The sequence below is a fragment of the Prionailurus viverrinus genome, chromosome F2, assembly GCF_022837055.1.
Source record: "Prionailurus viverrinus isolate Anna chromosome F2, UM_Priviv_1.0, whole genome shotgun sequence".
Taxonomy (NCBI): Eukaryota; Metazoa; Chordata; class Mammalia; order Carnivora; family Felidae; genus Prionailurus; species Prionailurus viverrinus.
This window is the reverse complement of record NC_062578.1, coordinates 40,061,546-40,077,577: the sequence shown is the minus strand read 5'-3', so window position 1 is coordinate 40,077,577 and position 16,032 is coordinate 40,061,546. Positions and strand designations below refer to the sequence as shown.

Below are 16,032 nucleotides of genomic sequence, written 5' to 3'. Positions count from 1 at the left end.
ACAGCTTAGTTTCAAGACCAAGTATTCAGTAGTTCTACATATAGCAGAGAGATTTCATAAATAAGGACAGTTTGTCCCAAAGCACAATCTGATATTGTGGTATTGCCCTATCTGCAAGTATTGTCTAAAATAATAATTTGTTTCGTGAAATATAAGTATTCCAGAAGATGATTTGCCATTACTTCCTTCTATTGCAACACCTTATGAATGACAAAACTAGTCGAGGTTCGGTGTCTTGTGAATTGTACCTGTGTACTTTATAGTTGGGACAAGAGTATACTGGGGCAAAAGTTGGCCCAGGACAGTCCTGGTTTATACTTGTCTGGTGACAAAGAGTTCCCTTTCACTTTCAAAATGTTTTGGCTTGGATGGTAAAATTATATAGTAATCCTATTCTAGGTCTCTGTTGGCAGAATATTCCTTTCATATATGAAGCTGGGGGGCTGATAAGTATATGTTTTAGCCAGTTCTTCACATCTTTTATTCATTAACCAGATGCTTATTCACTTTCCTTATAATCCTTCTAAATCAGCTTTCCAATAATCCCTGTATTCCACCAAACTTAACATGAAATGGAGGCTTTACAAAATAACATGCAAAATTTGAAAAGTGGGTCAAGTAACATTGGAAACATTACATATTCAAGTCCTCTCTGAGAAGCTGACAAGGCACAGGTAGAGACTCAAAAAGCTTTTCAATAGACTTCCCAAAATTGTTACTATATTGTCCTAAAACTACCATAGTTGGAGAACTTGGTTCATGTTTGCTTCAACGTAAAATACATATAAACTAAGAAACATTATAACTTTAGCTTTGAATAAGCCAAACTTGGTTTTGTGATTTTGATAGATTTAGAGTGTATCAGAACCTTTCATCCATGCTGAGCACAGATATATTATTTGGAAGTTCCCAGTCAAATGTGTTTAAACATTTGGGCTAAATATTAAAAAAAAATGTACTTTTTGCCTGTAAACTTTGTCTTGGGTAACTGATTGAAAGCTCTGAATCATAAGAATTCACTAATATTACTTGAAAACCAAGAAAAGGGAGTTTGTGTTGAGAAATTATGGTAAAACATATATATATATGTGTGTGTGCGTGTGTGTGTGTATATATATATATATATATATATACACACACACATATATATATTTATCTGTTTACTTAGGAATTACAGAGATAAGACTAGATGCTGACTGAGATGTTTGCAACTAGGGCTTATTGTTTTCCCTCTTCCTTTGGCCACCAATGTTTGGTACCCACTGGAAAGAATAAAAAAATTTTTATCCATATAATAATTGAGAAAATCTTGGGTTTCATATAATTCTCTACAAATAACCCAGTTTGAAGGGATTGTAAGTATTGAAAATATCAAATCTCGCAACCTTTAGATCTATAATCCTATTTTCAATTACGCGTTGTCTCATCAGAAAAAAGTCTGAAAATGTATTGGTTAGTGGTCAAGGTAGACATGAAAGTGCCTTTTCTCTACCTCAGAATCCCTGAAGCCAAACATATACTTGTTTCTTCTCTTTCCTCTTGACTCATTAAGCTTTTATCGTTAAGTAGTATGAGTTGCCTGCCTTACTGTTTTTTGGGGTTTTTTTGTCTTGTTTTGTTTTTGGAGAGTGGGGGAAGGGCAGTGTGTGTGTGTGTGTGTGTGTGTGTGTGTGTGTGTGTGTGTGTGTGAGAGAGAGAGAGAGAGAGAGAGAGAGAGAGAGAAAGAGAGAGAGAGAGAGAGAGAGAGAATCTTAGAGCCCATGCTCAGAGCTCAGAGCCCAACCTGGGGCTCAGTCTCAAGACTGTGACATCATGACCTGAGCTGAAATCCAGAGTCTGACGCTTAACGGATTGAGACACCCAGGCGCCCCTGCCTTACTGGTTTTATACTAAAATTGTAGATGTCTTTGCTTTTCTAATATGGTTGGATGTGTGCCTCCTTGTATCAGCACTTTGTAATAGTAAAAACAGGGTCTGCAGTTTTGCTTATTTGATACCATGTTTATTATAACCTTAGAAACTTTTTGAAAGTACAGTTGACAAAAATAAACCTTTATTTGAAAGATAGTGTACTTTATGTCACTAATGACTTTTTGTTGACTATTTTTAAAATTTTTTTTAATTTACTTTTTTATTTTTTAAAATTCACATCCAAATTAGTTAGCATATATTGCAACAATGATTTCAGGAGTAGATTCCTTAGTGCCTCTTACACATTTAGCCCATCCCCCCTCCCCAACCCCTCCAGTAACCCTCAGTTTTTTCTCCATATTTATGAGTCTCTTCTGTTTTGTCCCCCTCCCTGTTTTTATATTATTTTTGTTTCCCTTCCCTTATGTTCATCTGTTTTGTCTCTGAAAGTCCTCATATGAGTGAAGTCATATGATTTTTGTCTTTCTCTGACTTACTAATTTCACTTAGCATAATACCCTCCAGTTCCATCCATGTAGATGCAAATGGCAAGATTTCATTCTTCTTGATTGCTAAGGAATACTACATTGTATATATATATATATATATATATATATATATATATATATATATACCATATCTTCTTTATCCATTCACCCATCAATGGACATTTGGGCTCTTTCCATACTTTGGCTATTGTCGATAGTGCTGCTATAAACATGGGGGTGCATGTGTCCCTTCGAAACAGCACACCTGTATCCCGTGGATAAATGCCTAGTAGTGAAATTGCTGGGCCGTAGGGTAATTCTATTTTTAATTTTTTGAGGAACCTCCATACTGTTTTCTAGAGCGGCTGCACCAGCTTGCATTCCCATGTTGACTATTAAAAGTTACCTTGTTGGCCAGTCCTTGTTTAACTAACCCATCTCCTTTTACAAATGTAATATAAGAAATTGACTGAAGTGCATTTCCCATTTTGTTGAATTTAAACCCTGTAAATAGTAATGATCATTTTTCTACTTAGGAACATGGTCACTTACTTGATAGAAATTCTCTCCTCTGATTTGAAGTGTTCATTCCTCTAATACTCGTGCAAAATTCAGAACTAAAATAAATAATAATTCCATGGGACCCAGCTACTGTAGCACCCCCTCCCCCAGTGATGAGCATTGTTGATGGTACATACAAGACAGCTTTTTGTCTATTCTGGGCAGTATAAATTTAATGTGTTGTTTTGAAGTATGTCATGTGTCCAGATGCCACAACAATCTGTGCATTAAGAAGACATTAAAATAAAAGTAAGTAAAATATTTGTGGATATTTTTTGATGGAGACCAGGGAATTTGTGATACAATTATGTTTAGATCAACCAATTCAATGAGGTTTCAGGAAAAACAGGAGCATTGTTTTCTTATAGCAATTACAAACATTTTATAATGTGTATTTATAACACTCCCCTACCCTCACCACCTACCCCATGTCTATTTCTCCCTATTACCTCCTTGTATTACCTATTTCTGTTAGTGACATACCATGTCTCTAAGCCAGTATTTTGCCAAGTATGATCCTAAGATTGAAAACTTTGGCAGAAGTTGGTACTTGTCAAAAATGCAGCTTCCTTGGTCCCTCCCCAACAGTACTGACTAGGTATCTCTGAAGAATGAGGCCTGGGACTTTGTATTTTAATCATCACTAAAGTTTAAAAGCACAGTTTTCTTCAGCTTGTCCTCTGCCCTGTACCCGCTTTGTGCTGTTCCCAAATTCTGAAAAGTCAACCCCCAAATGTCTCTTCCTTTCTGCTTGCTGTGTTGCTCTCTTATTAGATTGCCTTCGGAATGTAACTAGATTTTTTTTAAGCTTATTAATTATCTTCAAACTTTCCAGTCTGTCTAATCATATTAAAAAGTGTCTGATTTGGTTACCACACTGCACAAAACCCTTTTATGGTTTCTTTTTGAATTTAGAAGTCTGAAGTTTCAGCTGATTTGGATTTGTAAACACTTCCACAGTTTAGTCATACTGCCTTATTCAGCCTCCACCAAAGAGGCTGAGAGATCTCACAGTCCCTGCTGAGGCCTTCCATCGACTTCCAGCAGCATTTCTCAAATGCCAGTCAACAGGATTACCTGTGAGCTCATAAAAAATAAAAGTAGTGATTCTCAAAACATTAACGGCCAAAAAAAAAAAACAACAACAACAACAACAAAAAACAAAAAAAACAAAAAAACCAAGAGCAAAAACAAACAAACACACAAAAAACCTGGAGATTCACGGACCTGAGACTTTGAGATTTTCATTCAGTAAGACTATGAAGGGGCTCAGGGATCTGCATTTTAATGAGCATCCCAGACAACTCTGATGTTGGTGATGGATGGACAACATTTTGACAAATGCTGACCTAGAGCCTTTGCTTGCTCCTGGTGAGCTGGTATGCCTACTAGACTCTAGAGACCCGAGTCTTTCTTCTGAGATGCTCAATTCCAGCCAGAGGGACTGGGATTTCTTCATTTTACCCAGGCCACAGCTCACTCCTGAGAGACCTGAGTACTCAATGCAGTTTAGAGATAACCTTCTTCAAGACATTACACATTCCTGTTATCTTTATTTGCTGTCCAAGAGGACACATTGGCCATTTGTCTCCCCTGAATACTTATGACTGTATTATTCTGAGGCTTATTTTTATTATTTTTAATGGACCAATCTCTCGTTATTCTCTTCCTTCTCTCTGTTATACTTTATATCCTTGAACCCTGTCCATCTTCAAGCACTACATCAATTATTACTTTTACCTCTTGACGTTAATTGAAACCTGATACCATTTCCCCAAAGCCTTATTTTTTTTTTTAATTTTTTTTCAATGTTTATTTTTGGGACAGAGAGAGACAGAGCATGAACAGGGGAGGGGCAGAGAGAGAGGGAGACACAGAATCGGAAACAGGCTCCAGGCTCTGAGTCATCAGCCCAGACCCAAAGCCTTCTTAAGTGGAGACTCTTCTTTCTTTAACTCTCCACACACCTGGGGATCAAAAGTCTGGTGGTTATCTTTTTATTTTCTTATTGCCACTTCTAGTTCATTTACTTTTCCATGTATATAAAAATAAACAAGATAAATGAAACAAAAAACCCAACTCCTCTGTAGTTCATTCCCTTTGACTGTAGTACCTACCCTTGACGTCTCTTTACTCCTGTTAACTGTGGCCACCCAGGTCACTCCTCTGTCATCCTGACTTAGGGTCTTTCCACCTTAGCCCAAATCCTTCCACCATCCTGGGTGCCTTCACTATCCACATGTGTAGTGTACTATCCTGGCCTCTCATTTCCTTAACTTGTCAGCCATATGGTTTTCCTATTACTTTAGTCACCCTGGATCATAACCTGCTTCATTTCAGTAATAACACCAATCACCTCATACTCTCTATTAATAAACATTAGTTCTCTAGTCAAAGAAACTCAAGCTCTTTTATTCTCAAAACTTTGATTATTTGACCTCATCCAAATCTTTTAAGTCCAAAAATCGGTCCGCTTTCTGCTTAACTCTACATCCCCCTGCTGTCTTCACTTCCTTCTCTAGCTTTAGACACCATGGCACATCACTTTACCCACTTTTTATAGTATCCTAGACTTTTCTGCCCCACTGCCCTTCTGTCATGCCTCTCTGGGAAAACCTAAACTTTGCTTCATCCAGCTGTCTACCCCTTCCCCAAACCAGCAGCGAGCAGCTAAGCACTCAGCAAAAAACATGCTATTTTCAATCATGTAGTTTAATGCGACCAAGGATTCATGGTTACCAAATTAATTCAGTCTCTTAATGTTTCTCATTAATTCTGTTTTCCCTGGACAGCCCTTTCTGTTTTTCCCCAGCATCAATTCCAGCCTCTGTGGTCTCAAATCTCCAAAGTTCCTACCTTCCATTTCACTCCTAGGAGACAGTGTACCTCTTACTTCATAATGTGAACGTGGAGCTGCCCAGTGGAGCTTCCTCTAATTCAGACTCTGCCAAACTTCACAAGAGGTATTCTCACCTGCCCCCCTTCCCTCTTTCCTGTTAACATGAAACAGGTCGTTTGCTGTGATTATCAGTTCAAGTGTGCACTGAGTCCTATCCCGTCCTGCCTACTTGAAAAGCACAATCATTTTTTATTTTTTTCCTGTCTCTTCACCACCTCCCTCCACTGGCTCCTTCTACTTATTATTTAGACTGACTCAAATTTCCCTCTGCATTCAAAAACAAACAAGCAAGCCCTCAAGAGTAAAACAAAACAAAGTATATATATATATATATATATATATACACACATATATATACATATATGTATATATATATGTATATATATATAAATCTTCCTTAACCTCTCCCTTGCTCTCTGCATAGTATCCCCTTCCTTTCCCTTATTTTATTTTTTTGTAAATTTTTTTAATGTTTATTTTTATTTTTGAGAGAGAGAGAGAGAGAGAGAGAGAGAGAGAGATACAGAGGGGGAGGGGCAGAGAGAGGAGACACCGAATCTGAAGCAGGCTCCAGGCTCCAAGCTGTCAGCACAAACCTGATGCAGGGCTCTAACTCACGAACTGTGAAATCATGACCTGAGCCGAAGTCTGAGACTCAACCAACCAAGCCACTCAGGTGTCCCATTTTTCCTTATTTTATAGTAGATTTGTCTATACTTTCCATGTCTACTTTCTCACCTCTTACATATTCCTTAGCCCATGGGAAGTAAGTGTTTCAATGAGTGTTTCAGGGAAGAAGCAGGGGTCATCATTGTTAAATGATGTTACCAGGGTGTGTAAAACTGATGAATACTCCTTTAATTTAGGTCTAAAGGAGCCATTGCTTCTTTCACTCAGCATAGTAATTTTGAGATTTATCTCCATTGTTGCGTCTTACCAGTATTTTTTTTTGACCGAGTAATATGTATTACTATGTAAATAGTTTTCTTTCTTTCTCTTTCTCTCTTTCTCTCTTTCTTTCTTTCTTTCTTTCTTTCTCTGCATAAATAAGCCACAGTTTATCAGTTTATCTGTTGATCACCATGGGGGCTATTTCCAGTTTTTGGCTATATGAGTAAAAATACTATGAACATCCTTGTACAAAGCTTTTTTGTGGGCGTATGTATTTATCTCTCTTAGGTAAACACCTAGGAATGGAATTGCTGGTAGTTAACTTTGTAAGAAATTGCCTATTTTCCAAAGTGGTTGTCAATTTACACTCCCATCAGCAGTGTACAAGAATTTTGGTTGCTCCACAGCCTCCCAATATTTTGTATAGTAAAGTGGGTATCGTAATATTTTAATTTGTATTTTGCTGATCACTGATGGTGTTGAGAGCTTTTCATGTGCTTATTTGTCATCCATATATCTTCTTTGGTGAAGTTTCTGTTCAAGTCTTTTGCCCATTTTTGTATTGGGTTGTATGACATATATTACTGAATAGTTCTTTACACATTCTGGAAGCAAGGTCTGTTTTCAGATATAGATTTTCTGAGTATCTATAATTCACATTTATTTTTTCCTGGTATCTTTTGATGAGCAAAAGCTAGTTTACATCCCCCTTTTTTTTCTTTTTTGTCTTTATGATCTATTCTATTTGTGTTCTTTTTTAAAATTTTTTGCAAGTTTATTTTTCAGAGAGAGAGAGGGCGCAAGCACAAGTGGGGGAGACAGAGGGAGAGGGAGAATCCCAAGCAGGCTCCATACTGTCAGCACAGAGCCCCACGTGGGGCTCAAACTCACAATCCATGAGATCATGACCTGAGCTGAAATCAAGAGTCGGATGCTTAACCGACTGAGCCACCCAGGTGCCCCATATATTGTGTTCTAAGAAATATTCCCTTGTCCAAGGTTGTAATAATAATCTCTTTTTTCCCCCCCAGTAGCTTTATTGCTTTAGCTCTTTTGTTTAGGTCTGTAATCTATCCTCAATTTATTTGTGTATGTGATATGAGATAGGGGTCCAATTTTTGTTTTGTTTCCTTACAATGATATGCAACTGTTCCAGCAGTATTATTTATACTGTATTCATTTTAGTTCCATCATATGGCTGAAGGGTGGGTCCCAATGACTAAGATTCCTTTCCTGGAATATGACTTTTGGGGTTACACTGCCAACTATCTTACAGTTACTTACAAATTTTTATGTCAGTGTTGGCAGGTGATCAGGATTTTAGAAATCACCTTTGCACAGTTCAAGTTTTGACATATTCTTTCTGCAGCTATAAGGGAAATTAATTTGGCAAAGGGAAGATGTGGTCACTTGGATCTCTGAAAACATTAGGAAGACCACTTATTAGTTCTTTAGTTTTACATAGTAGGAATTTATTCCTGCTTATAATAAATTATCTCAGTATTACATTAGGTCAAAGTATACATTGTCTGCTTGGATGCTGTGTCACACTTTGATAGTCTCCCAAATGACCTATTTTTCTTTCATGTTTTTAAGCGTGGAGAATTCTCTCTAGAGATCTGAATTACGTGCCCTTGCTTGAAATAATAAAACATAGATTCCACAAGTGGGGGAATATGGAAGTAACATTTAAAGTACATTTCAGAGCATGGGTAAATTCATGAAAATGTGAATGAGCTTGTCAAAATCATGGAACTAAAAGCTGAGTTTGATAGTGCACCAGAACATGGGTAAGGAACACGTGACAACTTGGGTCATTGATGGTTTTTAAATGTTTTTGCTTTATATGGGAAATGGGTTATTATTTGGATAACTTATATGCTACTTATGTAATCAGCTTTGAATTTTTAAAACATCACTCTGGAAATAATGAATGCACCAGATGAGGGACAAATGCATTCTTTATTTACTACTTTGTTCATCCCAACATCTGGCATAAGATTGTATTTTCATGATTGGTTCCCAATTCTGACTCAGCCATAAGTAAACATCTTTTATGACTATTTATAGTGTCATACTTAAGTAAGATTTTTTTTAGGTAAGGGTCTTTTAGCCTTAAAAACTGAGATTATTATTTTTTCTGTGGTCATGGGTTGAATTTTTTTAATAACCTGTGTTTTGATCTGTATTTAAATGTCACAGTCTGGAATGAATGCTCTTTCTGGAAGCAGAGACATATGTGAAGGTTTCAGGTTCCTTATTTCTTTACTCGTTCTTTCTGGATTTCATAAAAAAGGTATAAATGAGCAATAAAATAACTTTGTTGGAATTGCGATAGAATATTGCACTACCTTTGTTTGTTTTTAAAGGTCACATATTGTACTTAAAAATACGTGTGGCAAATTGCTGTGTAAAATTCAGGTTAAGAAAGGATATGAAAAACAAAAACACTCTCTTTAATCTGAGAAGTCCTGAAGAGTGTAAAGTTTTAATTAAATACAAATTAATTATGAAATATTTTAATATGCAATTTAGGTATTAAATAAAATTAGCATTTTTCTTCCTTAAGTATGTGTTATCAAGTTTCAAGAATGTTAAAAACTTCTCTGATGATTTAATCTGAAATCATTCCTACAGCAAAATTCATAAATAATAAATATTATCTTATTAATCCATATTTTAGTTTAGCTGGGTCTCAGAGTAAGTTAGTTCCTCAGGGAATGTGGTGTTCTTTATAAAAGAAGGTGATGAGATGTAATCTCCAAGGAATTAAATTGTGAAAACAATCTCGGTATTGTACATGCTAATATAAATCTGTTATTCCCTTTCCGCATCTATCACAACACATTTTAAATTGTGGCTGATCTTGTATGCAAATAGCTGTCTTATTAGAAATTGCAGCTCTGTGTGCTCATGTCTCCCTGGATTTCTTGGGAGTTTGCTATCTAACCATCAAAGCAATAGAAATGAATGATGATTGCTGCAAGGCTTTGAAGAACAAAGAAAAGTCAGAACGTTTTAGAGGTTCTAGATGTCTGAGGCATTGACAGTTTGCACCATACACATGAATGGGTATCTCTTTACATCATTTAGAATAGCCTCAATGTGTTTATTAGAAAAGAAAATATTTTTCTACCTTCTTGTGTTTGTCACAGCTAATAAATGTAGGGCATTTGTGCGTGTGTGTGTTCTCTAGGCCTTTTTTGTTTGTTTCAACATTTGGTAAAATTTTATTTTGCTTAAAGAATAGAATAGAATACATAAAGAATGGAATGATTTCAAAGAATAAAGGTTTAATTTTTGAAATTTTGGTTAAGGATTATCAGTCACTAAAATAATTAGGAACAAAAATTAGAAACAAAAATCAAACTAGCTCCTCTCTATTGTATCTCTTAGGTTGAAATTCTTTTAAAGTTTTTATATTCATAGGTTATATAAATGTAAAATGTATCTATTCACAGAGTATAAGCCTTTATAAAAATATAGGGTATCACCAAAAATATTTTGGTATCGCTTTGTTTATTAGTTTGTACAATTTAAAAAAAGTAAAATCTAATTTACTTTGGTGGGTAGATTTTCTTTATGGATCCCTTACTTTTTTTATTTACTACAGGTAAGGAATGAATAAAAATACTCGCCTCTAAAGTGTTATGTCTGTTAGGATGTTGGTTTAAATGACCAGGAAGGAATTAAGGGAAGCATAGTGAGTGACCATTTGGGTAGCTAGGCTTAGTAATTTGCTTTTTAAAATTTAAGCTATTCCATGAAGGCAACAGACAAAACTAAATTGAAGGGGTAATAATGCCTCGTGTATGTATTTATTTAAACTAACTTCTCTCCTCAAATGGAGTGATATTTTTTCTAGCCCCACATAATCAAGATTAAAATAACTTGACTCCTCCTTGCAATTAATAAATGCAAAATACTATGCAAATGGTTGCTATATGAATAAATTATAATATATCTATTGATATTTTTTATGATGCTTGTATTAAAGTTCTGAATAATCACAAGTGAGAATATAGGATTAGGTGATGTCTTGGTTTTAGTTCTGAAATTTTAAAGTTAAACTACATGGTGTATGAGAAGTGAAGATTTTATTTATTTGACTTTTTGTCTTACCTTGCACATTCCTAAATATTACCATAATATTAAATATGAAGATTATTCTGGATAGAAAAATATTTTTTAACTGAATTTATGTTTTTACACATAAGTGGTAATTATTAATTTGGGGATGCCTTTTACTGTGTTATGGACCACTGTTAGGATTGTTCAGTGTGACCATAAATATAAATAAACAATACAGTTTGATATGAACAGATTTCAAAGGCATTTGGCATTTGAGAACCGTAATAATGCTCTTTAGGAAAATTACAGTTTAATAATTTATGTGAAGACATCTATACATACTTGTTTTAGTTAGGATGATACTACCTACTGTAACAAACAAATATAAAATGTATAGCGGCTCAAATGCTGCAATGATTCCTGTTGTCACAGCAGTGTGAAAGAAGAAAATAAGTTACTTGAGTAGCTTTCCTTCATGCAGTCATTCAGGATCCAGGATGTCATAGACTCTGTCATCTTCATCAGATTATTTCCAGTAGCACCCTGGGGGCCATCTCCATTTCAGCCAGATGAATAAGAACACATGGAAAATTTGTATAGGTTAGTTCTAGAAGTAGAAAACTCTAATTTATCTATTTTTTTTGTTGGCCGAACCTCAGTCACATGCCCATAGCTAGCAGCAAAAGGAAAATTGTCAAGTGAGCTCAGGGGAAAAATCAAAAACAAAAACAAAGCAAAAACAAAGGTATACATATATTTTAGTAAGCAGCCAGCAATTTTTCCTATAGTCCACCATTCTGGTCGTGAAATAGCCATGCACATCCTCTTTCCCGCCTCTTTAGTAGGTTGATCTTAAAGTTTCCCACTTACTGTATCCGCACAGAGTCAAGTATCAAGCCAGTGCACAGTTCTCCCTCTTAGGTTGGAAGGTGGTTCCTTGAAGTTTACTGACTATGAAATTTTCCTAATGGCAAAGCAGAGGATAACTGCTTCATATCTCCTATAATCACTCCCATTTAGAAAGGGAAGAATGGGAAGGGTGAGAAACACAGCAATCACTGACCCAGCATGACCATGAAACCTGCTGTGCACAAGGGTGCATGAGGCCACTGAGAAGGTCCATTGTCCCGACAGAAATTTCTTGCTTGGATCCTAATTATGGTCCTTTTAGAGAAGTTCCCTTGCCCATTTTTTCTATGGTTCTCCCTTCTGGATGGTTCTCCTTCCAGGTCACATGTGAAGAGGATGTTACAAATCTAGAATTTGCCTTCCTTGGGGGCTGCAATCTGTTGGTTTAAGTTTAGAAGTCTAGGAATTGATTTTCATTCATATACCTTTTTTAGACAAAGTTGGTTTCCTTGTAAATGTAATTCCCTCAGATTTTAGTAACCTTCTTACCATTTCTAGTTAATTCCATGTGACACTGCAATTTCTTTTCCAGACATCTGCTTATTTTCTATGTTACAGAACCCCTGCACTTCTCTGTTTCTACCCAAATACTGGCTGCCTCTGTGATCTGAAACAATAGGTTCAGGTGAGAGGGGAACATCCCAATCGGCTCTCTCTCTCTCTCTCTCTCTTTCTGTCTCGTTTTTTAACTGAGAAGTCTTTTTTTTTTTTACATTTATTTATTTTTGAGAGACAGAGAGAGAGAGAGAGAGCACAAGTGGGGGAGGGGCAGAGAGAGAAGGAGACACAGAATCCGAAGCAGGCTCCAGGCTCTGAGCTGTCAGCACAGAGCCCAACGTGGGGCTCGAACCCACAAACTGCGAGATCATGACCTGAGCCGATGTCGGAAGCTCAACCGACTGAGCCAGACAGGTGCCCCTAACTGAGAAGTCTTAATGGGCCTTTATTCTTCAAAGCCCTTCTCACTTTTATGTCTTGCCATTTGGCTTTTAGAAGAATTTGGCTTTTTCAACATTGTTATTCCCCAAATTACCAAGCTTGTTATCATTTTATATTTTTGCTTATGAATTGGCCAGTTCTTGTCTGACCGCATCTTTATTTTGTAGTTCCTTATTAGAAACAGCGAGGAGCAATTTCCAGGCATCATTCAGGGAACAATTAAGTCTGTAATAAATAGACTTCACCAACATATATAAATTCTCAATCACAATAGAATTTCATTCCTCTTTCAGTAGAGTATTATGATGGTAAACAAGTCAGAGAGAGTATCCTCTTCTACCACAGGCTGACCAAGGTACTATGTTCTCAATATGTACCCTTAAGGTTTGTTGGGGGATAATTTACATTCCAGCCAATTGGAAGGGGAAAGATAATGCAGCTGTCCACAAAGGAGATTTCTAATCTTCGGGTTTGGGAGTGACACATAGTACTTCCATTCATATTCTGTTGGCAATTACTCAATTATATATTTGAAGTGAGGCTAGGAAATATAGTTTAACTCTGTGCCAGGAAGACAAAGGAGAATTTGGATTTTGGTGAGTAGGTTGTAATCTGTGCCACATACATATTTTTTTAAGTTTTCATTTAAATCTAGTTAGCAGTGTAATATTAGTTTCAGATCTGCATTTTAGTGATTTTGGCACTTTGATACAACACCCGGTGCTCATCACAAGTGCACTCTTTAATCACCATCACCTATTCTGCCCATCCTCCCACTCACCCGCCTTCTAGTAACCATCGCTTTGTTCTCTATAGTTAAAAGCCTCTCTTTCTTGTCACCCCCTCTTTGCTCATCTGTTTTGTTTCTTAAATTCTACATATATCTGCCACATATTTAAATCCATTAAAAATAATAAGGTTTGAATGTTATGTTGTGGATTAAATCAAACAGTGCATATAATGTAGTAAGCATGAGAATATTAGTAAATGGTAGTAGTTTATACTGTTTTCAGAAGGAGAGACAGCACTAGAACTCAAATTTAGGCACTTTTGTCTACTGTGTCATGCTTTTTAAAACAAAATGTAAAGTGTCTGAGATTCAAATATTAGTTTTTATTTTGTAACATGGTAGATAATTGGAAAGAAACATTCTGCCAATAGCATGCCTACAACCCCCACCTATCTGAATGAACAGTACATGATTTTCACAATTACAGATAATACTCTCTAATAGTTTGGTTTAATTGAGTATTGATAGTACTTGATAAATATGAATGTTACCGAGAACAAATAATTGGGAAATTTAATTACCAGCAATTGTATCCTTGATAATTTATTTGGAAGATTTTTGTGTTCTTTATTGATATCTAAAGGGAATAAGTCAAAGACATTTTTACCCATTGCTTTAAAACTGAGTTTTATGGAATAAATTATTCCTGAAGTTTGTAGATAGTCCTTTTGATTTTTTAGGACTTCATCATAATTATTTTCTTTCTTTGCAGCAGGCATTTTGGAGATCAAAGATGGGTAGAAAAGATGCCTCCACTGTAAAACTTCCTGTTGATCAGTACAGAAAGCAAATTGGTAAGCACTGAATTCCCTTTGATACATTCCTGTGAATTAAGATAAAGAAAAAATCAATTATGTGTGATATTAAGAAAATAACTTTTCCCTAATACATATGATACACAGAATATGAATAATGAAGGACCATATAGTTTTTAAAGAGCAAAAAATAAGTGCAGTCCTGCTTACCAATGAAGAAATACACTTTGTGTACTTGTGATTTTTCTAAGCTCTTATAATTTTTATTAATTTAATAAAAGCAAAAGTACATTGTATTATTATTCTTAAGGGTGGATGCTCTTATATAGTAAATTTTTTTTATTGTTTATTTATTATTGAGAGACAGAGAGAGACAGAGCATGAGCATGGGAGGGACAGAGAGAGACACACACAGAATCTGAAGCAGGCTCCAGGCTCTGAACTGTCAGCACAGCGCCGGACGTGGGGCTCGAACCCACAGGCCGCGAGATCATGACCTGAGCTGAAGTCAGACACTTTACCGACTGAGCCACCCAGGCGCCCCAGTATTTATTTTTAACATTATCATCTATTAAAGCATTTATTTTTATCCATCTGAAAATTTTTAATTTTGTTGACTGAATGGCAGTAATTTGATAAGCTTGAAATTCTTCTTTAAAACTTTACCTTAATAAAATGGTGGACTAGAGAAAAGTCCACTCATCAACTTAAAAATAATAACAGAAAGCTTATCTGTTTTAGACTGTGCTCTAAGTGCAAGATTTTCTACCCATTCTTTTCAAGATTACATGAAGTATTTATAAAAAATTACCTACATATGAAGTCACAAAGTCCACTCAATTTTCAAGAATCAGTATCCTACAACTAGAACTTTGAACAAAGTGTAGTAAATTAGAAATAATTTGGAAACAAACGCCCATCTTGCACTTGCTCTTTTTACATGTTCCTACTCATTCCCACCCATTCCCACTTCTTTGGAAATAAAAAAAAGTAACAATTAATGAAAACCTCTTCTAAATAACTGAAGGATAAACAGAGAAGTTCAAAGAGAAGTCAGAAAATAATTTGAAATTATTCATACCAAAAGAGCAAATACCTATTTCATAAATGTGATATATAAGGTGTACCCCATAAAGATATTTCTATAAAACAAAAGAGATGCAAAATGAAAGGAATATTTAGAATATATATAACCAATGAAGAATTTATATGTAGAAAAATAAAGCCCTACTATAAATAAATAAAGTACTTTGGAAACCAATAGTAAAATGGGTACAAAACATGAAGAGGCAATTCATGAAAGAGGAAATCTAAATAGACAAAAATAATAACAAAACAAACAACTATTACAATAAAAACTGAAATCAAAAGAGTGTTGTGAGGGGCGCCTGGGTGGCTCAGTTGGTTAAGCATCTGACTTTGGCTCAGGTCATGATCTCACGGTTTGTGGGTTTGAGCCCCATGTCGGGCACTGTGCTGACAACTCAGAGCCTGGAGCCTGCTTTGGATTCTGTGTCTCCCTCTCTCTCTGTCCCTCTCTGGCTTGTGGTCAGTCTCTCTGTCTCTCTCTCTCTCTGTCTTTAAAAAATAAATAAACATTAATTTTTTTTTTTAAAGAGCCCTGTGAAATGATCTAACTCATCTAACTGATAGATAAAAGCAAATTAAAAAACAGTATTTCTAACTACATTAATTCTTCACTTTTAGGATGTTAATAAATCGTGTGGGTTGTTATGTTATTTATGTGTTTAAAAAGAAGGACTAACTTATCAGATTGAAGTCTGATCAAATGGGATGTGCTAACCACATAAAGAGTAA

General features: G+C 35.7%; 1 protein-coding gene across 6 annotated transcripts in view; it reads left to right on the top strand.

Annotated features, from left to right (window-relative positions):
• Window positions 1-16,032, top strand: part of TRIQK (triple QxxK/R motif containing) — an 85,434-nt gene that overhangs the window by 30,497 nt on the left and 38,905 nt on the right. For 4 of the 6 annotated variants that reach the window (XM_047842045.1, XM_047842048.1, XM_047842044.1 and 1 more), the window contains one exon: window positions 14,172-14,253. In XM_047842045.1, coding sequence (XP_047698001.1) covers window positions 14,172-14,253 — 82 coding nt within the window. The remainder of the gene's footprint in view (window positions 1-14,171; window positions 14,254-16,032) is intronic. The other 2 variants (XM_047842049.1, XM_047842047.1) reach the window with 1 other exon arrangement.